Genomic DNA, 25,866 nt, shown 5'->3' on the forward strand with positions numbered 1-25,866 from the left:
ATGTAACTATCTATACTGGTAACAAAACTGAATTGCTATCCAAAGCTTTATTAAAAAAAAGAGGCAAAGCAAGATGGTTGTCATGCTGAGACATCTAGCCTGTAAGGTCAGATGAATGGGTTGGCTGTATCACCCAGGTTGACTGATGAAAGTGTATTTTCAGTCTTGGGGAGCTTTATTAAATCAGGCCATATGAATCAGAACACATTTTGTTTGGCCATTGTTATTGCTCTTTTTATTTGATGATTATAATTGAACATAATAGTCAGCTAATGTACCGTGACGCCCTAAGGTTCCTCTAGAGGTTTTATGGGGTTCATTATGGCAGTGATGAATTTATTTTCACTCTGGCCACCCATATAACAGATATTTCATTGTCCATCAATGTAAAGGGCACAGGATGTTTTTTTTGACCGATTTTATTTATGACTGTTACTTAAAACATTTTTCTTGTGAGGGTGTAAAAAAATTACACCCTTTAGGCATTACATTTTCTAAAACAGTTCTCTGCTCTGACTGTTGTAAATTTACCTCATGGTCATTTAGCCATATTTAAACAATGTTCTGTTTTTTTCTTCTACAGTTTTGTTGGTAATCACCTGCCAAACAGTTCCTGCCCCCACCTGGCATCTGGAATAAGAAATAACCAGACACTGAGGACACTGAACCTGTCTGGGAACAATCTGAAGGGTCCTCATTTCAGGGATCTGATGGAAGCTCTAACAACAAGCCACATATTTACATTGCTGTGAGTTTAGCCAGACTGAGATATAATAATAAATACACATTTGTAATTTTGCAAGAAATTGTTCACACCCTTTGAATACTGTAGCTGATTTCCACAATACCCGAACATTTCCATGCATTCCAACTCTTTAAGCTGTATATACAAAAAAAAAACTTAAAGTGCCAGAAATATATTGTGTTTTTATCTTCCTGTATAAGCTGTCAATGCCATGTTTTTTGAGCTTTGAAGCTCTGAAATCATAGGCACCTGTGTTCAGCCCTGTCTATTATACAAGGTCTGTTTATTAAATAACAAGGCTGATATAATAACTCACTTTTTTTATTTGTCCCCTTTAATATTCTCTCCATTCACTCTAATGCTGTCTTGTTTTCCACTGGTGAAACGCGTGAAGCAGATCAGTTTCTGTCAGCTGTTTTAAGTTATCTGATATTGTTTTCTTTACTGCATCCATTGACTAACAGCATGTTCCTATAATCACCGATTTCATTTTAGGAAAAGGAAAAAAGTCACAAGGTACCAAATCTGGTTAATATGGAGCAATGTGTTTGTCTGTCACAAAAAAGTGCTGTGTGAGAATTGTCCTGATGAAGAATTTCTGACACATTTCTGCCGTCTTTTCTTTCAAAATTTCCTTAAATTTAGGACTGCACCCTTCCCATTATCACTGCCAGAACTTGTTTTTTCCTGGCCCCTGTTATCCTAATTCCTTGTTATCCTGTTGTCTGATTCTAGTTTATGAATTTTTTACTTGTTTTTGCCTGCTGTCTTTGTTGTTCTGCCTTGGTAGCTGGGTGTATGTTTGCTAGTTGTTCACTGCAATTGGACTGTTAAATAATTTTACATTCTTCTTCTACAGCTTGTCTGATAATAATCTGACAGACAGTTCCTGCCCCCACCTGGCTTCTGGAATAAGAAATAACCGGACACTGAGGACACTGGACCTGTCTAGGAACAATCTGGAGGGTCCATATTTTCAAGACCTGATGGAAGCTCTGACAAAAAGTCAGATAGAGGACTTGAAGTGAGTAAAACGGATGAATTGACACAAATAATATTTGAACACAATTGAAAATCTCTTTTTAGACCCTGTTACATAATTACAGGATAGAATTGATCTATTCTTGGAAGCCAGGAGGAGGAGTCAAGAGTCTTTGCCAAGTCTCTCTAATCAGTGATCAGTCAATGGGCATATCAGGAAAAGATTTCTCTATTTTCTCTCACAGCTTAGCGTTTTCTACAATTGTTGCAGAGACAAGGACTTTGGACAGCACAGTCAACCAGCTTATCCCTAGTGCCATTCATGGTTCTCATGTCTACACAAGTACTCTGCAGACAGACTATACATCATATTGTACAACCAACTCTTAAACTCTTCCATTTACTAAAATCAGAACACCCTCCTCTCCTGTGTTATCAATGAACTCAGGGCAAACCTAAAATTTGCTCCATATTTTCCTCCCATTTTGCTGAGCTAGTCTCTTGACCAGTGTTTCAGTAACCTCTGTTATCAGTCTTTGTTGAGAGCACAATTGATCAAATCCTTCAGGTTTTTTGTATTATTTTTGTCCTTGTGCAGGCACATTGTTATCACAGAAGGTACAACTATGGAGTAGCATAAATCACACAAAAATAGAAACTATTTAGGAATTTTTCTAGATTCTACTAGAATTCTATTTGTGTTCCAATAGAACAATTTTACTGTGCTTTTTTTACCAGATAACATTGTTACTTGTTGAACAATATGTGCCTGTGAACAAATGTATCAATTCTACCTAAACTTTTCCTGGAAAAATTAGAAATGCTACTGTAAAATTCTTGTCAGATTCTTCAAGAATTCTACTCTCTGTTGTATATTTCCTGCTAAAGAATGCCTTGAGAATACCTTTATTATATTTAAAGATAATGGAATGCTACTGGTATGTCAGGGATATAACCTGTGACAGTTTATGCAAACATTGATATACTGGTGAAGCATTATTCTTGGTGAGACATAATTGATAATAAATAAAATTGTGCTAACCCAAATGTTACTATAAGTATATATTTATTGCAATACAATTTGAAGCAAAATTAGTCGGACGCATTTTGACATTCCAACTTTTTTATCAAGTTTGAATGGCAATCGCCTTACAGACAGTTCCTGCCCCCACCTGGCATCTGGAATAAGAAATAACCAGACACTGAGGAGACTGAACCTGTCTAAGAACAATCTGGAGGGTCCTAATTTCAGGGATCTGATGGAAGCTCTGACAACTAGCCAGGTAGTGGAATTACGGTGAGTATAACATGACTGACTAATAATAATTCTAAATTCTTTGTCTGTAACTCTATCTACCATTTTTTATTGTGAATAATTTTATACTATATAAGTACTATATATTATTTATACTCACCGTATTTTTCGCCGTATAAGACGCTCCAGAATATAAGACGCACCCAATTTTAAAGGAGGAAAATCTAGAAAAAAAGATTCTGAAAGATTATTCCCCTTCTGATCACTCATGTGCCATTCATACCGGTATTCCCCTTCTGATCACTAATGTTCTGATCACTCTGTGCTTTTTTTCTATTGTACGGCAGTTAGGACAGGGAACAGCAGGTGGCGCTGTGCCAGGTTCTTTCGCTTTGCTTTACAGACAGGAGAAAACACGATGCTGGCAGAGGAGAGAAGAGAGACACGCTGCAGCCAGAGACACACGCAGGATTCGGGTATTGGGTGAGTATAATATTTTAATTATTTTTTTAAACACCTTTGTCGTATAGGACGCACGAACTTTTCCCCCCCAGTTTTGGGGAAGAAAAAGTGCGTCTTATATGGCAAAAAATACGGTAGTTAAAAGGGTACACGTTTTGCAAGGAATCAGCACTCCATAAATAAGCTCATTGTTGTGTAACTATATACCAGAACAGGGGGGCCTGAGATGAAACTTTAGAAAAGGGGTCAGCAAATTTTTTTGGCTACTAGGCCATTTTAGTAGGTCAAGAAGGCACACTAGGCCAGACTCTGTCCAGAGTCCCACACTGATGGCTCCGCTCCCACCAGGAACGCCTCTGAAAGGACATCTCTCGCCTCCGCAATGCATATGGAGGTGAGAGAATGTCCCCTTACCCCGGCAGCGGAAGTGTTAACGCCGCCCGCGGTAAATCGGTAAGGGAGGTATAACAAGGAGGCTCAAGAGCCGTGGGTTGCCAGCCGAGATTAGGCCAGATCGACCAGGGGGGTGTTAGGCTGTAACAAACTACTGGCTAGGCTGTATCTGGCCTAAAGGCCTGAGTTTGCCTGCCCCTGCTTTAGAATGTGCACTGTTTGGCACAATAAAGTTTTTTTCAAGCTGAAAACATTGATGCATGACCAGCTTCTTTGTAAGCACTGAATTAGGAAATGTTCACAATGGTCTAATAAAGTCAGTGTATAGATAGTATCAGGTATTACCATGTTACTTGATTTGTTCTATAATTGTCAAGGAGGTTCATCACCTGACTAAGCAGCTTTTGTTTTGATTCTAAAGAGAGTGAACAACATTTATAACCACATGGGTAACCCAGGCACTTTAATTTATTCACCATGGAAGGTGTCAGGGCAATAATGATTGTGTAAGAACATGCTAAAAAGTGTGATAGTTAAAACATTTTTTTATTGCATACTTTGTTCAATTATTGAAGGGAGTCCAATTACTTGGTTTACCACACCTCTTGGTTATCACAAATTCCCAAAAAGACTTTTACAACATGTGTTGAGGGTTTCTTTAGGTACTTTTGACTTTTCACACATTTTTTTTAAAAACATTCATCATTAGTATTTATTCACAATAAAAAACAACATCACATATTGTACAGATATTATCTTCATACATTATATATTTGTTGTTTGATACCAATCTTCTTTTATCGTATACAATTTTGCTTCTTGATGCGTTTCACTTATTATAGCTTTATCCGAAGAACAAATTTTAACCTTCATATATGATTCTAGGAGTAAATAAATTCATTTTACTACATAAACGAATTTATTATTTCATATCACCTTATTTCAAAGTATTGTGTACACTTACTTCATTCCTTTGAGATGCCACTCCTATTTTTGACCATCAGTTTCTCAGCAATATTTTTACACCTTTACATATAAATAATTGTTCAAACACAATTCATAAACGTCCATGTTTTATAGGAGTGTCATCTAAAAGGAATAAATAATAATGATAATTGTTTTTTAAAAAAATATGTGTGAAAAGTCAATAGTACTTAAAATAAAAACCCTGAACACATGTTGTATAAATCTGTTAGGGAATTTGTTTTATTTACATAACCCAATCATTGTAGTGTAATGGCATCTTGGATATGTACTGTTCAAGTTACTTGGCTGAAAGTGCAAATTTTTGTTAAAGTAGAAGTAGTAAAACAGCATCATACTGGGTTCAGGATAATATCAAGAGTCCAAATCCAAAAGATCTAACACTCAAACCAAGGAAAGTAACCTGGTGTATTAATTTTATTGCAGTGGGAAATGAAAGGACCTGGCATTAAGGAGACAAAATGGCCTCTCAATAAACATATGGCCCAGCATAGGAGGGTTGGCTCCTTACATAGTAACATAGTAGGTTAGGTTAAAAAAGCATAAGTCCATCAAGTTCAACCCCTAGGGAAATAAACATATCCCAGATACAAAACCCTATAGACATAGTTGATTCAGGGGAAGGCAAAAAAAAAACTACTTGCTTCAACAGGGGAAAAAAATTCTTCCTGATTCTATGAGGCAATTGGATGTTACCTGGATCAACAGTCTCTGTTATCTTTGCTTTAACGTTTTAATACCCAGTTACATTCTTTCTATATCCATATAGCTTTTTCCTAAAACAATCTATAGTAGTTACTGAAACTACTTCCTAAGGGAGCCGATTCCACATTTTCACAGACCTTACAGTGAAGAATCCCTTCCTTATCTGGAGCTTAAACTTCTTTTCCTCCAGACGCAAAGAGCGCCCTCTTGTGCTTTGTAAAGACCTTACAGTGAATAGTTGGGAAGAGAGTTCTCTATATGGACCATTTATATATGAGGTTATCATATCCCCCTTTAAACATCCCTTCTTAAGGGAGGATAAATTCAGTTCAGCTAGTCTTGCACAATCAACGATTTTGGAAAGAAAGTTTATCCTTTGTGGACAGAAAGGTGCACAATTTGGACAGAGAAGACAACTGGAAGCATGAAAGAGACCATCTAGATCAAACTGGAACAACCAACCAACCAATCTACCACCCATATACATTCTATCATGTCCACCTTGAAGATTTGACAATCAGACAACACTTTCAGCCACATAACAGAAACAAATAACACCTTTCCCAGGCTTCTTAGCCCCATGTGTCGCAATTATGTAATTCAAACATGGGGTATCACCAACTGTTATACCTCCCATTCTGTGAACTTAAGGTGTGCTTTATGGCACATGTGAGTTATGGCAGGTCTCAGATATAATAATCTATTAGGAAATAATTTTCTGTTTCTGTTACAGTTTGCGGGATATTGGGTTGACAGATGAATGTGCACCATCATTGGAGTTACTAAGTGACAGCAGGAGTCTCTCACTTCTGGATCTGCACAATAACAGAATAACAGATGTTGGTTCCGAATCTATCTGGCGTCTTATATTTAAATCCTCCAGCCTAAAAGAAATCTTGTAGGTGCAATACAAACAGACTGTTTTACCATAGGGGAAAATTATCTAAAGTGTCATATTTATTCTGTATGTTGGCATATGAAATCAGACTATTTACTTGCGTGGGCTGGAAATAATTAAATGATCCTGATAAAACTGTTTTAAAACCAGCCATTGTAGTGTCAACGTCAGGTAATAGCTTACCAAAAGGTAGCTGGTTGGGGTGTTCCCAGAGGCAAATGAGAACAGGAACCTCTGTCCTGAGAGGCAAACATTTGGGATACGCAGATGATATTATTAAAGTTGAGTTCACCATGAAAAATAGTTTTCATTGATAAATTGTTGATACATTTTTTGAAAAATAAAGCCACTTTTTCAGCAATTTTTAAATTTAACTTTACCACTTCACATGTTAAATGCAAAACCCCTAAACATACGGTAAAATTTAGATTTTGCAAAGCCAACAGATCGCAAGTCATGTTGTAGTCAAGATTTAAATGAATCAGAAAGAATTGAATGCTTCTTCTAGGTCTTTGCAATAGTTTGTTTGGCAGCTTTGAAAATGTTATGTTTGCAGACATGGTTTTAGAACGTTTGCAAGGCTTTCTATTGAGGGCTTTCTAGGGGTTCACAGCGATGAGGCATTTTAATAAAGTGGAGATAAGACAATATGTGAATCACCAGGAACACTTGCTTTTTGGACCATGTCACCTGGTATAGACAAAGGATCATTCATTTGAAATACTGTATGTGGGAGACTACCCAAAAAAGACTAGGGCAATCATGCTAATGCATAGTACTAGTACCACACAATGGCTGATAAAACTTTACTGGAGCAACATTAATCATTTTTTCAAATTGATTCAAACTGGTTAATTGGCCATGCTGAGTATTCCATAAACAAATGTAAATTTTCAGCAGCAGAATTCATATTCCAGAGAGAAGCTTTGTGCAATTTTCTAAGGTCACTATAAAGATATGTTTTAGTCCTGTTGCCCAGTTCTCATGCGGCTGCTGATTAATGCAGTAACATTTTGCAGAGATCTGCTGACTATCCATATTCTCTCTTTTAGAGTAAGTTCTGAATTATTGTCAGATGAAGCTAAAACAAAACTTCAAAAGCTGGAAGGACACCATCCAGGTCTGAAGGTCTTCCTGTAATGTCCGCAGCAGAGGAAGCCCTGCTACACCTATGAATTTAAAAACAAACAAACCTGACCCAAGAAATGAATCGTGAAATAATAAATAAGACAACAAGAACAGAGGAACTTACCTCAAAGAATTACACTGAATTAGTACACACATGGAAGCTTGGAAGAAAGAACTTCATTTCAGGTTTTAATGATTCTACGAAGACATTGCAATTCCGCCAAAATCAGGTATTTTGTGTACTTTCTGCAAATATTCTTAGCCTGAAAAATGAAAATAAATGCTTCTATGCCATCTAAAGAACCATTCAGTTGGCATATAGAACATTTTTGTTCTCTATAAAAATACACTCCTTTTCGGAGCTGTTAGTTACTCCATCATTTTCTGAATAGCTCATTGGTGCCAGGTATTTTAGGAATCCAGCATGAGAATCAAAGACTCATGAACTATCTGAAAACCTGTGAAATGTTTTGAGAACTATAGGCTTAGGGTTGAATTTTAAAAGGCCTATACAGTGATCTTTTATAAAAAAAGAAATTGAGACATTATAATAAGTTTAATGAGAAAGCAGCACACATCACATTATTGAAAATAAACTTCAGGCTGTCTAGATTTTTTATGTCCAAGCAAACTGTTGCAAGCAAATACAAACTCAACATACTCAAAACCAAACAGTAGCCCAACCAAAAAGTACCATTTTAGTAGTCCCTCACTAACAGAAAACAAACTATGGAGTCTTTTGTACATCATAAACTACTGGCACTAACTGCCCCAGTTCTGTTACAGGCACCATCTTCTTTCTTCTTCTTTTCCTAGTTTCAATCTTTCGCCACCTTGATTGGCCAGGCTGGGATGATGTAACCCCCATGCATGCACAGGAATTTATTCAGTCCTAACAGTCGTAGGTGAAGCCGGGATGCACTTTGATAGCTGAGGAGAGCAATCAGGCAGGTAAGTATGTTTTATAGCAGAAAGACATTGCTTGTCCCTATCTGCAATAAAGCATTGCCTGATCATAAGTTGAAATAGAGCATTCTATGCTCTAAGTCTAAGCGAAGACCCAGAAAAGTACCGGGTGGCCATGCATCCTTTCCAAGTCTTGGATGGCTCCAGGACCCTTAAAAATGCCTTTTCATAAAAGCCATCAGTCTGGCAGAACTGCTTTTCTGGAGCCATTAGTACATAAAATCCCTCAGCCTGAACCCTACCCCATCTGGGAACTTGCCAGCCAAATCATGGGACACCCTGTTACAATGTGAAAAAGTGTGTAACCAAAAAGGTAAAGTTTTTCAAGTTTCTTAGGCTCTCTGTTTGCTTCTTTGATCAAAGTGCCTTTTTTGAGTCCCATAGATTATCATCCTTTTTTGATTAGACTAGATCTAAATTTTATCCAATCTTTTTGCTCCTTGGGAAAATCTATTTGTACCAAATCTGTATCACAAAAACAGAAAAAGCTTCACAAAAATGTAAATTGTACCAGCTGGACAGCACTTATGAATGTTACATAGTAGTCTCCTTATATGTTTATTTATTCAAATCTGAAAATAGGTTCTTAAAGAGGCCAACAAACATTTTTGTGCATGATTAAAATATTTTTTAATAAACACGACAAATAATTATACATAAGTATATATAAAATAAAAACATTTTAAAAGAGCATATTGCATACATTTCATTGTGTTCTCAATTATTTTTTAATTTTTTTTCTTTATTTAACATTAAATATAAGAAACACATTTATTTATACTTAAATTAAAAAATGATATAAATGAAAATATAAATCAAAGTACCTGCTTTTATCAGATAAAAAGGAAAAATACTTGGACTCAACTAAAAACCTAAGGTACAAAATGTGGCTATCACTGCTTACATTTAAAACATTAATCAAAAGAAATACTGATAAAATACCTAAAAATAAATATGTTTAATGTGTGGTATTTTAAAACATCTATTTAAAAAGGGGACAGATACAACCACATGAGCTCAGGATGTAAATATATTATTTCCCCTTTTACAGGTTAAAGTGTTTTGTACTTTTGAATTGGGTTTTGTGCATGGTTGTTGGCCACAAGTAGACGGTGCCGTGACCCCATGTAAAGTATTACAAACAGCTTGGATTTGATAGCTTTGATCTGTCAAACCAAAAACAAATGCAATATCAGGATATGCCACTAGGTGTCCTGAGTATACACCAAAACTTTTTTTGTAACAGCATTTTAAGCTCTCAATATGTGAGATATATATATATATATATATATATATATATATATATATATATATATATATATATATATATATATATATATATATATATATAATTTGGTCATAGAGTGGGGAGAAATTTATGGAATAATTTTTATAAAAGGCTGAATAAATGTAAGGTCTCTCTGTCATTCATCTTGGCTCTTAAACCTTGTTACCACACAACAATTTGGAGATCTTGATGGCTGCTTTGAAGAGCTTGCAATTCCCTAACGACAACTTCAGAAAATCCATTTGCAGCAACTCTAAAACATGGTGGACAAAAACTTTTAGGAAAATACATCTAGAGAACAGACTAGAAATTACTCTGAAAGCCTACCTATTATTATTATTATTATGATTATTAATAACAGGATTTATATAGCCCCACCATATTACGCAGCGCTGTACATCAAACAGGGGTTGCAAATGATAGACAGACAGTGACACAGGAGGAGAAGACCCTGCCATGAAGAGCTTACAATCTAGGAGGACATAATTTCTTGTAATACGTAATCACGTTCAACTGTTGTGTATTCTGTTACTAAAAAATCCAACATCCAGTTAACCAGGACATCAGTTTCAGACAGACCTTACTTGCCTCTATGGCAGTTATACAGCTTAGTCAAGGACCACCCTGGCATGTGATTGGACAGTAGCAAGGTCAACCATGGGCCCTGCCATTTATTTTTTGTGTACTGTACAATGCAGTGAACACTGATTAGCTTACATTTCTACTTTCTCTCTTTCTACTCCCCCAGGTAATATACTGGTAGAAAAGGTTAGAAAGCCCCACAGATTTTACTTCTCATATACAAGGTCTTATAAGGGTGCAAATCAAAGGTGAGACTCCAAAATGCTTTATTAGTTAATCTTGCGGTGACATTTATACTACTATCGCGTTTCAGGGTCTCAACAATTTACTCCTCCCCTCATTAGGGCTTCCATGTATACTCAAGATAAAGGGTTCAGTTTGGGGTAACTATTTGTATTCAATTAGAAGATAATTGGATTAGTAAGGACCCTGATGAAGTGTTGAAGGAGTGTTAGCGTCCCTGAAACATGTTGGCTATTTTAACATCATCCCAGTGAGAACCACTTTATTTGGATTCTACAATTAATATTCACTATTGGTCTGGCATACTTTTTGGACCCTCTATCTATGAACTATGTTCATCCCAGTTAGTGCACCCTTCATTTATAAAGGCAACACCACCAGTACTCTTTGTTGTATTGAAGCAGCTTGTATAAATTTTATGACATCCAATGGCAATAATTTTTACTTCCCTACTGTATATTTTCATTTACTTCCTATCTGGTGACACAATTGTAAGCAGGACAGGAAGTGAAGGGATTGAGCTCCAAATGGCTGTAAACCCAACAGACCCTCTAACCCTTCAGCTGATGTATTTGCTGTCTGCAAAGTCCAGATCACTCACCTGAGCTCTTTCAGGCTGGAAGATTTCTTTATAAGGTCCTTTATGTATCCTGAACCAGCATCGGTGATGCTATTATGGCTCGCATTTAGGTGCTCAAGATTTGTGTTGTCACCGAGTGAGACCAAAAACTGGGAATCATCATGTGTCAGTTTGACGGCACAGAGCCTGAAAGAAAATCAACAGTCATGTGGGCTGCTATTAGACACAACAGATAAAGTCTTAGGATAGTGACCGGCACCTAACTGGCATTTTGATAAGGTATTTCCCATGAATCCTTCCTTATTGTGGACAGCATAAAACATGTCATTTCTAAAAAAAAATAATTTTACTGTAGTAAATTCAGCATTTTATAAAGTATGTAAAAATATTTTTATTCTAATTTCCAGCCAGCAGGTGGAGCTTTAGAGACACACAATTGCATGTTTCTCCATAACTCCTGTTCACTGTTCATAGAGCTCAATTGCTGCAACTTAAATTTACATATGCAAGTGAACTGGTCAGAACAAGAACTCCTTCCTCCTTATTTACATTTCTGTACATACAGGGTAGTTTGGGGTGGTACTACCAATGGGAACTTTGCTGTGCACCTTAGCAACAGAGCTTGTTCCAAGGTTTGACTCAGTGGCCCTGATTTATTAAAGCTCACCAAGGCTGGAGATGATACACTTTTATCAGTGAAGCTGGGTGATCAAGCAAACCTGGAATTGATCTGGTACAGGATTTAAAACATTTGCTAGCAAATAGCAAATTATTTTGAAAAAATCCATTCAAGGTTTGCTGGATCACCCAGCTTCACTGATGAAAGTGTATCCTCTCCAGCCTTGGAGAGCTTTAACATATCAGGCCCAACAGATTCACAGAATGAGGCTGGTGAACTTCGAATAATGTGCCAGTTGTAAACTGAAGCCAGGTGTGCTAGTCCATCAGCAAACGAAAAAGTCGTGACAACAAAAATAGTTTTATATAAAAACGTTTTAGGTATATATAGTTGCACAATGCTATGTTGCTTATAACAAAAAACACCAGATGTCATGTATAAATAGGATCCAAACATCATCTTTTGGTGGGTTGGATCAGATTGGGTACTAGACATATGTCTCCTAACAAAATTTAAAACATATATTTCCGAAGGGGGAGATGATAGGCAACGGTATCATGATAGGTTCTGACGTGTTTCACCCTCTGGGCTTCTTCAGGGGATGATGAGACCCTTCTAATACCTAACATACAGGAAAATAAAATTTGTATACTCACTCAAGGTGCTTTACGCTACACGTTGGCCTGGATAGTGCGGTGATCAGGTCCCTGAAGTGAGGACCTGTCAGATTGTTAAAAGTCAGGTCCAGAGAAACCAGGGAATGGTTTTGATGGATTGCAGATGCCAAGGAAGAGCAGGAAACATCAGTCAGCTCATTATTTGTTAAACTATAGAAGACAAAATAAAAGAAAGCTGCAGCATGAATAACTGAAATCAAGTTGACATGCCAAATGAAAAGCAATTAAAAAAACCTAAAGATACTTTAAGTGTATCCATACCCCATAGTAGTATGTTGTGGTTTGCCATCAGAATTATGGGGAAGATGGTGCCAATGCTAGGTATAGACATTTATACCTTCTAGTTGGACAATAAAAATTAAGCTGGGAGATCCCATTGTCCACGTATCCAAGACTTGTAAGAGATCAGGGTTTGACTTTGAGCCCACCAGGTTATGCCTACAACTTTTAGGGTGGATTGTTGTAGGGTTAACCTATTACAAGGTCCAGGTGAATATCTAAAGATCTATCATTGGCAGCTATTTCAGTTCAGGTTGCGTTTCTTATATGAACTATTGCTATCGGATGTTTCCACCCCACAGTTTGGGGGCCATAATATATGGAACCTTGTGTGGAACTAGCATTGTCCAACAGAGATCCTGCCTAATGCTGAAGAGAAACCGCCATGAAGCCCCAAGATATCTCCATCACACACCAGACACGGATCCAACCCTGAGTACTGGGTGCTAAAGGTATTGGTGGAAACTATATCGAAAGCACACCTTAATCTTCTGCAATCAAATTGCTATTATATATTATTATATTTCCACGGCATGTTGAAGTAAGTGCAATATTCTGGAACCAATGTGGGTCCCTTCATCATGCAAATTGATATCACTGACCTCATGAATTTGCCTTGATGGTTTCAAAACAATGCACTTTTTGTTTACCATGCTGTGCAAGCATCAATAAAATATTCATTTGCTTTCAGAGTATTGAGATACGTTGACAATATATTTTTATCTGTAGGTGAAGCCTCGCATTTGACTGACCAGCCATGTGAATGAACTCATTCTTATGGTAATGCCATACTTGCCAGATCACAAGGTAGAAAGTTGAGTGCAAAAATGTAAAAAGAAGAATAATATCACACAAATCTTTTTTTTTCAAAAGGTATTTCAGATTCTCCAAATTTTAGGTTACCTGAGATTCTGGATTTTGCAGTCAGGGTGAGCTAATGGCTTTGATATAAAAGGGATGTCATTATCCTTCAGTCCGTTCAAATTCAGTCTGTAAAATAAATGAGCAAAAAGAAAAAACGAGTGTTAGGACTTAAAAACATTTGTTTTCCACATGTTTAAATGCTAACTTCGGAGCCTTTCAATTTTTGATATAGTGCAAGAATCTGTTCTGCATTATTGTGTGCACTTTATGGAGATCACCTTTCACTTTTTGTTGTGTCACCAGAACAGGAATGGGAACACAGATAGCAACAAAGTAAGGAAAGTTTGTATATTTATCAGGGTTTAGTTGCTGTATTATCATGACAGTAAGCAAGTGGAAATCTCCCATCAATAAATAAACAATCAACTACTAGCACAGATAGAAAAAGCAGCAAAAACTAGAAAGGTTTTAATCATGAGAGATTTTAACTACATTTAAAAATAATTAATTTTAAGAGAGCAAATTTTCCATTATTAAGGGCGGCTCTCTGTGACTTGGACTGGGAGACAATATTGTCCTCAAAGAACACAGAACAGAAATGGGAATGTTTCAAGCCTGTTCTAAACAAGCACACGGAAAATAAATTTTAAATAGGTAATACGTTTAAGAGGCTAAAATTAAAACCTATGTGGCTTACAGCTAATGTTAAAAAAGCCATAAAGAACAAGAAAAGGGCATTCCAAAAAGATAAAAAGGAAGGATCACTTTAATCTTTTGAAAACTATAAAGAATATAACAAAATATGTAAGAAGATACAATGTGCAAAACTTCAAAATGAAAGAGAGATTGCAAAGGAAAGTAAGGCAAACCCCCAAAAAACTTTTTAAATATATTATTAGCAAAAAAGATCAGATCTGAGCATGTAGGCTACTTAAAGGATGTCTCTGGGTTGATAACTGGGGATAAGAAAAGGCGGATTTACTGAACACTGTTTTTTAGCTCTGTGTACACAAAGGAAAATGACACAGTTCAAGTTCAAATTCATAATAGCAATGTCACTGCCTTAAACGGTTCACAATGGCTCAAAATTGCTATGATTGAGTTGGGCAAAATTATGGTTGACAAAGCACCAGGACCTGATGGATTACATCCACTTGTCCTCAAAGAGCTGAGTTCAGTTATTTCAAGGCCATTATTTCTAATTTTTAGAGACTCTTTAATCACTGGCATGGTACCAATGGATTGGCGTAAGGTCAATGTGGTTCCCATCCTCAAAAAAGGAACAAAGTCATTACCAGGTAACTACAGACCGGTTAGTAAGCAGTATGGCTTTAAGAAGGACCAAAGTTGTCAAACAAATTTACTCTCTTTTTATGAGGAAGTAAGTAAACAGGTCGACAGTGGCGTAGCAGCTGATTAAGTGTATTTGGACTTTGCTAAAGCAATTGACACAGTACCCCACAGACAGTTAATATGCAAGTTAGGGTCATTAGGCTTAGAAAAGTCAATCTGTAAATGGCTTAAAGATCGCATCCAGAGTAGTGAATAATGATTCATACTCTAAATGGTCTAAGGTTATTAGTGGTGTACCCCAGGATTCAGTGTTCAGTGTTCAGGATCATATTTATATATGATTTAGAGTTTGGGATTAAAATTACCATTTCTGTGTTTGCACAAGCAGACTTAGATGTATTGTTTGATTTGGCAGCCAAGTGGCAAATGACATTTAATATAGATAAATGTAAAGTTATGCACTTGGGAGCTAACAACATGTATGCTTCATACTGTCTAGGGGGAATACATTTGGGGGAGTCAAAAATGGAAAAGGATCTAGGGGTTCTGGTACATCATAGACTTAATAACAGCATGCAATGCCAAGCTGCAATATATAAAGCTAGTAAAGTACTTTTTTGTATTAAAAGAGGAATAGACTGTAGAAATGGAGACATAATCCTGCTCCCTTGAGAAGAGAAGTATAAGGGGGGATATGATCACCCTGTATAAATATATAAATGGTCCATATAGAGAACTCTGTCCCTAATTATTCACTTTGAGATAATTACAAAGAACAAGAGAGCACTCTTTGTGTCTGGAGGAAAAGAAGTTTAAGCTCCGGATAAGCAAGGGATTCTTCACTGTAAAGTCTGTGAAAATATGGAATCGCCTCCCTCAGGAAGTAGTTTCAGCAACTACTATAGATTGCTTTAAGAAAAAGCTGGATGATTTCTAGAAGCACTGAATATAACTGGGGATTAAGGATTTATAGTAAAAATAACAGAGACTGCTGATCCAGGGAACATCCGATTGCCTCATGGAATCAGGAAGGGTTTTTTTTTACCTGTTGAAGAAAATTGTATCAGGGTTTTTATCTGCCTTCCTCTGGACCAACTATGTCCATAAGGGTTTTAAATTTGGGATATGTTTATTTTACTAACTCTTATTTTCACCAGCAAACTTATCCTTTAACAATAATAAAAAGCTGCAAGAATATGGAGACTTCTTGGCTTTCAAATAGCTGTAAATCTAAGCTGAGATTTCCAATTAAAAGAGCTCAACACTGGAGACAATAATAGTCAATAGTCAAAGCAAACATCAAATGTAGATCCTAATATTTGTGTAAGAACAATCTTTAAAACAAGTTACTTGTTTGCTGTACATACAAAAAAAAAATAATAATAATGTTTACGCACCGAAGCGTCTGCACTGTATGAAGACTGGGGGAAAGTCTATCCCAGCATTCTGTTTCAAGGTAACATTTTTCTAGATCAAGGCTTTCAGATTTGTTACATGATTGTAAAATGAAAGCTAACACTGTGCAATCAAGAGGAGTCAGGTGGAATCTTGAAAAATCAAATGTGAGGTCTTGCCCGAGAATATTCAACACTAGTTCTTTGTTTCGAGATTCAAAGAGGTAGTTTAAAATGTTTAAAGTTTCCCTCCTCTCCCAAGCATCTTTTGATGCCTTCTTCAGTAATGGAGAGAGTTGTTGTAGCCAGGTGATGATTTGTTTGAAAACTTCTTTGGAGAAATCCAGAGATAAATGTTTTAGAAGAGCCTGGGTGGATCTATCGGACAGACCAAAAAGAAAGCGAATAAATATTTCAGCACGCCCATCTTGAAAAGATTTGGCTTTGTCAAGCGCTTTCTGTAATTTCTCTGGTTTGTAGTCAATATGATGGACCAAAGCAGCCATGAACTCTTGAACAGTAAGATGTAAGAAGGAGTAGTTTACATAAGAATCTTGACTGGATTCCACCATAAAACTTGTAAAGAGATGCAACGATGTGTCCTCAACAAATGAGTTTAGATCTCGTTTCTCAAACACAATAATATGGTTCATCAATCCATATTCTGCCAACCATCCAATATCCTGCAAGAGTTTCTTGGCTTTCTCCCACTCTGTCTTTTGGGAATGAACAGTGCTTCCTTGGGTGTGATTGGTCAGAATGTTGCTGATGAAGGTCACAAAGAGTTGTGTCACAGTTTTTGGCAAAAATGATTCTGCCTGATTGCTATTTTGTTGTTGAAATTTGGAACATATCGATAACACTGTGCAGATGATCCAACAATATGATGGTAAGTAACAGAAAGTGTACAGTGCTTCATTGTCTCGTACATAGGTAAAAGCTTGTAAAGCCAATTCTTCAATGTCAAAAAATTGCTCAAAGTACTTTTTTCTTTCTTCATGGAAAAATCCCATAACCTCACAAACCAGCTGAAAAATGTCAGCATCAATAGAGGCCAGTTTGGCTGGTCTACTGGTTATTAGCACAGAGCAACCCTTCAGAAGAGTTTGTCTCAACAAGTTCACCAAGATCACACCAAAATCGTGCTTCTGCCTTGTGTTAGTGTACAAAGGACTTGATGCAAAGTCCATTTGGTGGCAACTTTCATCTAAGCCATCAAATATAAATAAAAGCTGTTCTGGGTTTTTTAAGATATCTTCAATCTTCCCACTTAGATATGGAAACTGGTGAAGGATCATCTTCTCCAAGCTGACTTTTTCTTTCAGTTGATTGAGTTCCCGAAATTTAAAAAAGAAAACAAAAGAAAATCTCTGGTAAAACATTCCATTGACCCAATCATAGACAAATTTCTGCATTAGGGTGGTCTTCCCCACTCCGGGTACACCACTGACCATGACCACGTGTGGCACATGTTTTATTTGAGGGCACCAGCGGAACAGTCTTTTGGGCGAGACACGCTCCAATCCTCTTTGAGCCTTAGACAAGTGGCTTTCATGTTTTTCTCCACTCTCTATTAACTCATGCTGAGTACGGGGTCTAAAATTATCTGTTGACACAACAACCAGATTTACAAATCGTTCTGAAATGGGAAAACTTTGTCTCTCCAGGCTAGATCTTGGTGGCTTACAGTCTACTAATGTCTTGGTCTTCTCCAGCAGATATTGCTTGTGCTTATCTTGGATACCTTTTGATGAAACTTAAAATATTATATAACTTTCAGTGCATTATAACAGATAAGAAACATGTTCTAGGTTTTACCTGTTCTTTCAAAATCTTACTACTGCCCTCTCATTTACCACTCATAATCAGAACATTTCCAGGTCCTGTCACTTTCACCTGCCCAACATCTCCAAAATCAGGCCCTACCTGTCCCCAGAGACCACCAAACATTCTTATCATCTCTCTTCTGGACTACTGTAACCTCCTCCTCTCTGGTATCCCTCTATCAAATAACAAGCCTGTCTAACTCCCTATGTGGAATGTGGAGAAGGTGGGAAAGAAGTGTCTGTCACAGCTGCTGATTAACTTACATTTCATTTCCTGATCCAGTGAATGTCCAAATTCATCCACCAATATTTGTTCTTCCAAAGTGCTAACTAAACAGGACAAAATAACATGTAATAAATGTATTGGTAATATTGTGTTATTCATGTGTTATTCACTAAACTATACAAAGATTTAGCAATTACAGTCATTACAGACCTCGAGCTCCGATTGTACTGGAATTCAGTAAAGATCATGATTATACAGAATTAATAAATTTAAACTCCACTTGGATATAAAGAACACAATTTACTGGATCTCAGTTTGGTAATAAAACAAAACGTAGCTACACTTTGGGACTTATAAAATGTAATGTAATGGTTTATATTATTATCTTACTTTCAATGTTCTCGATTTCCCAAAGTACGGCAAGTAAATTGTGATGAGGGTGATTGGTGTGTAGAGAATACAGACATTCAAAGAAACCTATCACGGCTTGTCTTCCTGCTTCCAAGACATCCTTTACCAACTTCTCGGAGAATGCAGAGGCCCCCAGGTCTGCTTTCATTTTTTCATAATCCTGTAAAGGACATCAGAGATAAACGTAGGAGACAGCAACCTCTCAAAACAAAAATAACATGGCTTGTTCAGTCTATAACCTTGGATAGTAATAAACAATGTACTGATAAAATTCACTGTGAACTAATCTACATACAAAAAGTTTATTCCTCTTAAAGCCAAACTCAAGCCACAACTTTTTATTTCACTTTGGAGTTGGGCTTCATATTGCCATGATGAGAAGTGAAGATAAATATTTTTAAAGATAAACCTATTTTTCTTGTAGGGTGGGGTAGATCACTGCAGATGACTTAGTAGGGAGACAATATAGCCTGGTCACCTCCATACCTTAAGCCTGTGCTTGGAAGGTAAAGACCAGCATGAAAATAATCATGGCAGACTTCAGGTTTTAAGGGAAAGGTTACTCCCTTAAAGCATATACACTTTATTAAAATAAGATGGCTGCACTTTGGATAACATTTTTCATACCTCTGCATTTAGAGTTGTTCGAGATTTCAACTCTGCTAGGAAGCTCTGAGTGTGCAAAATCTCGACAATATAGACCAGATCTTCTCTGAAATATTCATACATCCTCCGTAGCTCGTGCATTTCATATGCAATAAGCTTCTGACGAAACTTCCGCATGTTATCTGTAAAGTAACATTGAGGTTACAGTGAGAAATAACTTAGCTTCATAAAGCATCAGCAAGCCTAGCTAAGGGTACGTGGACTGGCAGTTATAGGTGAACTTTAACCACATGGTTCAGGAAGACGTATCTGTGGTTCACCATAACAAGAAAGAGAAGAACCGGCGATGATAAATATAGGTAATCAGGGTTGTGAGAAAGTCAGTTTGTGCAAAAATGAGCTACTTAGGTAGTTAATAAAACATTTGTTAAGTCATGGACAGTTGTGAAATGCATTTGATATACATACATTTGACAAGGAAGTTCTATATAAAAAATACAAGTGGGTATAGCAGGGCAGACAACCTGTTTTTTCTCTTACAGTTCAGTTGCACTTAGTGGTCTTGTCCCTCCCCCCCAAAAAAAATGATGGAGGAAGTCAACAGCAGTGGGATGGAAATAAAGGTTGAACAAAAACACCAGATTATCTATTTACTAAAAGTCAGCCCTTGATTGATTTGCAATGCTCTATCAAACAAAATGGCACATATTTTAGGGGATTTAGATTTAATTGTAAACATATCTTGTTTATCAAAAAAACATGTGTGCCCTGCCGTACTCACCCAAAGCCAATAAAAAGGCACCATTTTGCAATAAATATTGAGTATATGCTATTGGATAGCACTGACCTTCAGCATTTTCTCCCGATGTTCCATCCATTGTTGAGGTCACTGGTTACAAGGATCTTTGCTGGAAAATGCAGGAAATGATATCAAAGCTCCTTCAATACAATATAACACCAGCCTTTCTTAACCAATGTTCTTTAAAAACCCAATGTTCATCCAGATGTTCTCCACCACCATCGTAGATCGGGTCTAAACACATTTTGTTTGGCCATTATTATTGCTTGTACTATTTCATAACTATTATCACAAATAATAGTCAACTAGAGTTTTGTACAAGTATTGAGTTCTTCCAGAGGTTGCTAGGAGTTCTTTAAGGGAATGGTGGACTATTCTCCTGGTTGACCATCAATGTAAGGGATACTACATTGTCCATCGATGTAAAGGGTCACAACACATTTTGTTTGGCCATTTTTGATTGTACTTTTTGATAACTATTACAAAAATAACAGTCAACTGGAGTAGCATTGAACCTTAGGATTCCTTCAGAGGTAGCAAGGAGTTCAAAAAGTCAATGGAGGATTGACCTTCTGGTTGACCAGCAATGTAAAAGATTCTATATTGTCTATTAATATAATAGGTTGCAACACATTTTTGGCCATTTGTTTCATTTGTTAACTAATACTGAAAAAAATTGTTAGCTATGGTACCTCAAAACCCTAGGGTTTCTCCAGACGTTCCTAGGGGTTTCTTGAGCAATGGCAGATTAAACTCCTGCCTAACCGCAATGTGCCGGACACTACATTGTCTATCAACAAAATAAGTCACAACTCATTTAGTCTGGCCATTATTATTGCTTGTTTTATTAGATAACTATTACTGAAAATAATAGTCAACTGGAGTGCCATGAAACCCTAGGAGTTGGCAATTACCTCCTGGCTGATCACCAATGTAAGGGACATTTTATTGTCCATCAATGTAAAAGGCAAAACAAATTTTTGTCAATTTTGGTGTTTTATTAAATAACTATTACTGAAAATATTAGTCAGCTAGGGTACCATGAAACCCTCGGGTTCCTCCAGAGGTTGCTAGGAGTTTTTTAAGTAATGGAGAATTCACCTCTTGCCTAACTCCCAATGTAAGGGACACTACGTTGTCTATCAATGTAATGGACCTGATTCATTAAAGCTCTCCAAAGCCAGAGAAGATTCCAGATTCCATCAGTGAACCAGGGTGGTCTAGCAAAGACTATTTGCTAGCAAATTTCCTCAATCCTGGACCAGATCCAATCCAGGTTTGCTGGATCACCCAGCTTCACTGGTGAAAATGTATCCTCCCCAGCCATGGAGAGCTTTGATAAATCATGCCCAAAGGGTCAAAACACATTTTGTTTGGCCATTGTTATTGCTCTTTTTATTTGATTATTATTATTGAACATAATAGTCAACAAAAGTACAGTGAAGGCCTAAAGCTGCGTACACACTTGCAATTTTTGTCGTTGGCAAGGATCTTTCACGATCCTTTCCAACGACAAGGGAGTGCACGATGCATGAACGATGCTGTACATACAGCACCGTTCATGCTCTATGGAGAGGGGAGGGGGGAGAGCGACGGAGCGGCACCCTGCTGCGCGCTCTCCCCTTCCCTTTCATTAGGATCGGTTGTCGTCCATTGTCCGTGGATCCGGCAGGACGGTCTTTCGGACGATGGACGACAACGACTGTACACACGCCAGATTTTCGCCCAATAATTGGCCGATGCCGATTATCGGGCGATAAAAATCTGCCGTGTGTACGTAGCTTTAGGTTCCTCTGGAGGTTTCATGGGGTTCCTTACGGCAACAATAGATTTATCTTCTCCCTGGCAGCCCATATAACAGATATTTAATTGTCCATCAATGTAAAGCCCACAGAATGTTTTTTATGACTGATTTTATTTGATGACTGTTACTTAAAACATTTTTGTTGTAAGGGTATAAAAAATTATACTGTTTAGGCATTACATTTTCTAAATACTCCAAATATTTTAACAAGGACTATATCTATAACTGAATGGTCATGCAAGTGTACCACAAGCTAAACATTTTGTAATGCTTTATACCTCTTTATTTCCTAATAAAGGTTTTATGAGACCTAGAATACATTTATTTCCCTTTGGGTAAAAGAAAAGATATAAACTAGCAATACATTTGTGTTTTATCAATAGGAAGGTCCCATTGACATGTGTCTACAGCAGCGTGTCTTAATCTTTTCGCTCAAGAAGAATTCAGTGCTCAACCCAGAATTTTTTTTAAGCTGGGTGGGAAGAAGTTTCAGGCGGGTGGCAGTCCCTGTATTGTGACCTAACTCTTCAGTAGCCACCCAAAAACAGCCGGGTGGTTAGTGAAAAGTGCCGGGTGGTGCACCCGGCTAAAAGGGGCTGGGGAGAACATATATAGGTGTCAGGTAACCCCTGCTAAAATTGTTCGGAGGGTCAGTAGGAAGAATGCCCCTTACAAAAGGGCTAAGGAATTGTGTGTTGGAAGTCAGGATTCCACTCTTTCAGCTATGTGGCAATTGATTCAGAGCTCTAGGGGCATTTAGATGGGAGGTCAACTAGCCACAACTCATGGGACCCCTGAGCAGGCTCTGGAGGAATCCTGGATTAGAACATCCGGTCTATAGTACCACATGAGGGTTACCATCAGATAGGCAACTATTACCCGGTTCAGCACTGGAACCGTGAGTCACATAATGCAGAGAATGTCAGATAGTAAAGGGAGAGCCGTATTTTTTCGCTTTGTTTTCTCCACAAGTGGGAGGGTTGGGTTGGTCCCACAAGCTGATTTTCTATCGATATGGTGCTTGGAGATTTTGTTTTATTTTTAGATAAAGTTTAACAGGGTTACTCCCCTTTCCGTTTTCCATAGAAGAGAACAGGCTGTGTATTTCCACCAAGGAAGAACTCTATTTCCTGTTGAATATCTCAGTTGCTTTCACAGTTTGTTAGTTTGTATTTGACTTTGAAGATTTTTAAATACAATATTAAAACAGAAAAGAATATATACCCTGCAGAAATTCATCCGGAAATTCAACATCCCTTAATTAATAGGAGTGTTTCCGGCTCTGCTGTTCCTCAGATATTCACCCATTGATTTAAAGCTAGCTTGCATGTCTTGTATGTCAAGCTGTTTTTTGTAGGGGGGCAATGCTTTATGCAATATAAAGTGTACCACTTTAAGGCAACTCAAGGCATGTTATTTCAACTCCCTCCCCCCAAAAAAAGAAACCCTGCTTCCCACCATATGGTATTTTTTCTTAAATTATTTGGGAATGCATACCTGTCCCCCATGGCAGTGTCTAGTACACCAAGGTGCATTGCGATTTGCCCCTATGGCAATGCTCTATTTGCTGCATTGGGTCACTAGAAATGGTCTGATCAAAGTTCCACTCAAGGTTTAGCTAATCTGACCTTGGTTTGGAATTGAAGCAATCTGATCCAAGTTAGAGATATTGCATACATCTAATCAAACGGCATCTAATGATAGCTGGCAGCTTTTGACGGCCCCCTAAAATTATGGAGAACAGATAGGCAAGGCGCCAATTTGTGCTCTTTTGCTAGTTAATGAGATATGCAGCAGATAAAAGGGAGGAATAGGAATAGGAAAGAAACATAAATCACAAAAGGGCAGAAGTGCTTTCCATTTTGATCTACTGTGCTAGTGCTAGTGAATGGCACAGAAAAAGTTAGGAGCAGCTAACAGGGAGAGATAGGAATTAAAAATAAAGAAAAAGGGAAGGAAGTGTTTGCTAAGGCATTGTTTTCTAGGACTGACATGACTTAAACAAAAAAAAAAATGAAAAGAGGTAGAGTGCTTGCAAAGACACTGCACATCAATCAACAAATGATTTTTAAGAAATCCATTCCAAGTTTGCTGGATCACCCAGGTTTTCCCATAATAGTCTATCATCTCCAGTTCTGTAGAGCTTTAATAAATCAGACTGATTGGAGTTCATTGGAGAGAGGATTGGAAAAACTAATGGAATATAGATGTACACATAAGTAATTTTTCCCCTTGCAAAGGATTTTTTTTTAACTTAGTTTAGTAAATGAGATGAAGCTGACTTACAGCATCCAAACATGCACAAGGAAAAAATCTGTTTTTGATTTTCTTTGCTTGTGTCCTTTGCAAGGTGAACTATTAAACACATTCACCAAGCTAAGTGAATTATAACTTGAAAGGTGATAAGTGGGAAAGTCGTGTGTTAGAGGCTCATACAGAATGAGAAGTGAGGCTGCACAAGTATAAAGGGTTAACAACCCATTCAAGTAAATTTGGCTTGAACACCCAGGTTACAGGAAATAAACTTAAGCTGCATTATAGCACATATGACAGACAGAATGAATGTTAATAATTGTGCCATGAACAACAAGAAACTTTGGGAAACTCTTGCTTGGCCTAATGCACATACCCGTCAATGTCCATCCTAATATCTGTGACCACACAAACTAGCTATAGTGATCACTGGGACCCAGAATATTTTATGCAGCAAAGTCATAAAGTAGATGATAGCAGTTTACACCCCTTTCACCTAACAGAATAATACAAAAAACCACATCCTGGCACCTGCAAGAGATTGCTTCACTAAGCTGATCTTGCAAAAGAGCAACATTCAGGTTAAGTTGGAGGCCTGCTAGACAAAATGGACAAAACTAAGCCTCAGTGAAAAGCCTAAATTCCTTTAGGAAAGTTTGAAAATGTCAGGGTAAAAAAAAAACTGGAATAGAAGTTGGCCTCCCAAGAGACCAGCAAATACTAGCAGGAGGTTGGGCACCAGCACCACTACTAAGGACACCACCATTTCCGGTTCCATGTTGACGGAGTACAATGTAGCAAGAAGCAGAATAATCACATCCAAGCTCCCCCCCCCCCTTTGTGGTCTGACTGACTCATTCATCATCTCAGTCACAGCAAGGAAATGAAGTTATGTCCACCCTTAGGAGTAAAGTCAGAGAGAGTTGCTGCTCCAAAACAAAGAACTATATCTGCCCTCAGTGTGGAGTAACTGATATCCAATAAACAAAGTCTGGAATAGTGACCGGTTTTAGCCACATTTTCCTAATGCCAAGGAGTAATTGCACTGCCACAGTCACTAACTACCCAAATGTTATCACCACAAACATCAACAACACAATGGTATCTATCATAAAAATTGATTCAGAGTGCCCCCCATGCTGTCTCAGGTTTTAAAAATGGCCTCCTAGCTCCTAGTAAGCATTTCAAATCCATTTTTTTTTAACTGAATTTAAATGGTCCAGTTCCCTATGTTCCATGGGTACTTCCTATGGCAGTGCCCGGCTCCCCAAGCTGTACTGGCTCTTGTCCCTTATGGCAGTGCCAACTTTAAATATTTTATTGGTATTTGTCCTCCACAGCAGTATAAAATCCTATCCCCATGCTTCACTTTTCATTTTTTCCCATGGCAGTGTTGGCTTCCAATGCTGCATTGAATTGGTACTTACAGCCATAGCCCAGCTCCCCATGCTGTATTGGGACTTGTTCTCTATGGCAATAAGTGGCTCCCCATGCTGTATTGGTACTTGTTTCCTATGGCAATACATGGCTCCCTATGCTGTATTGGTACTTGTTCCCTATGGCAATACATGGCTCCCTATGCTGTATTGGTACTTGTTCCCTATG

The 25,866-nt window shown here is 37.6% G+C and overlaps 2 protein-coding genes across 4 annotated transcripts in view; one reads left to right on the top strand and one right to left on the bottom strand.

Annotated features, from left to right (window-relative positions):
* The window catches only part of LOC140341615 (NACHT, LRR and PYD domains-containing protein 3-like), a 36,543-nt gene extending 27,359 nt beyond the window's left edge, over nucleotides 1-9,184 (top strand). For 2 of the 3 annotated variants that reach the window (XM_072427410.1, XM_072427411.1), the window contains 5 exons: nucleotides 584-748; nucleotides 1,605-1,769; nucleotides 2,859-3,023; nucleotides 6,259-6,423; nucleotides 7,476-9,149. In XM_072427410.1, the coding sequence (XP_072283511.1) occupies nucleotides 584-748; nucleotides 1,605-1,769; nucleotides 2,859-3,023; nucleotides 6,259-6,423; nucleotides 7,476-7,563 (748 nt within the window). In that variant the 3' untranslated portion in view covers nucleotides 7,564-9,149. Of the gene's footprint in view, nucleotides 1-583; nucleotides 749-1,604; nucleotides 1,770-2,858; nucleotides 3,024-6,258; nucleotides 6,424-7,475 lie in introns of all 3 variants that reach the window. The other variant, XM_072427412.1, reaches the window with a different exon arrangement.
* The window catches only part of LOC140341616 (NACHT, LRR and PYD domains-containing protein 3-like), an 18,010-nt gene continuing 1,266 nt past the window's right edge, over nucleotides 9,123-25,866 (bottom strand). The window contains exons 2-10 of the mRNA XM_072427413.1: nucleotides 20,253-20,313; nucleotides 19,427-19,587; nucleotides 18,779-18,959; nucleotides 18,427-18,492; nucleotides 16,340-18,080; nucleotides 13,689-13,775; nucleotides 12,486-12,656; nucleotides 11,232-11,396; nucleotides 9,123-10,058 (exon numbers count right to left, since the gene is read on the bottom strand). Of these exons, the coding sequence (XP_072283514.1) occupies nucleotides 9,968-10,058; nucleotides 11,232-11,396; nucleotides 12,486-12,656; nucleotides 13,689-13,775; nucleotides 16,340-18,080; nucleotides 18,427-18,492; nucleotides 18,779-18,959; nucleotides 19,427-19,587; nucleotides 20,253-20,283 (2,694 nt within the window). The 5' untranslated portion in view covers nucleotides 20,284-20,313 and the 3' untranslated portion in view covers nucleotides 9,123-9,967. The remainder of the gene's footprint in view (nucleotides 10,059-11,231; nucleotides 11,397-12,485; nucleotides 12,657-13,688; nucleotides 13,776-16,339; nucleotides 18,081-18,426; nucleotides 18,493-18,778; nucleotides 18,960-19,426; nucleotides 19,588-20,252; nucleotides 20,314-25,866) is intronic.

The sequence above is a fragment of the Pyxicephalus adspersus genome, chromosome 12 (genome assembly GCF_032062135.1).
Source record: "Pyxicephalus adspersus chromosome 12, UCB_Pads_2.0, whole genome shotgun sequence".
Classification (NCBI taxonomy): domain Eukaryota; kingdom Metazoa; phylum Chordata; class Amphibia; order Anura; family Pyxicephalidae; genus Pyxicephalus; species Pyxicephalus adspersus.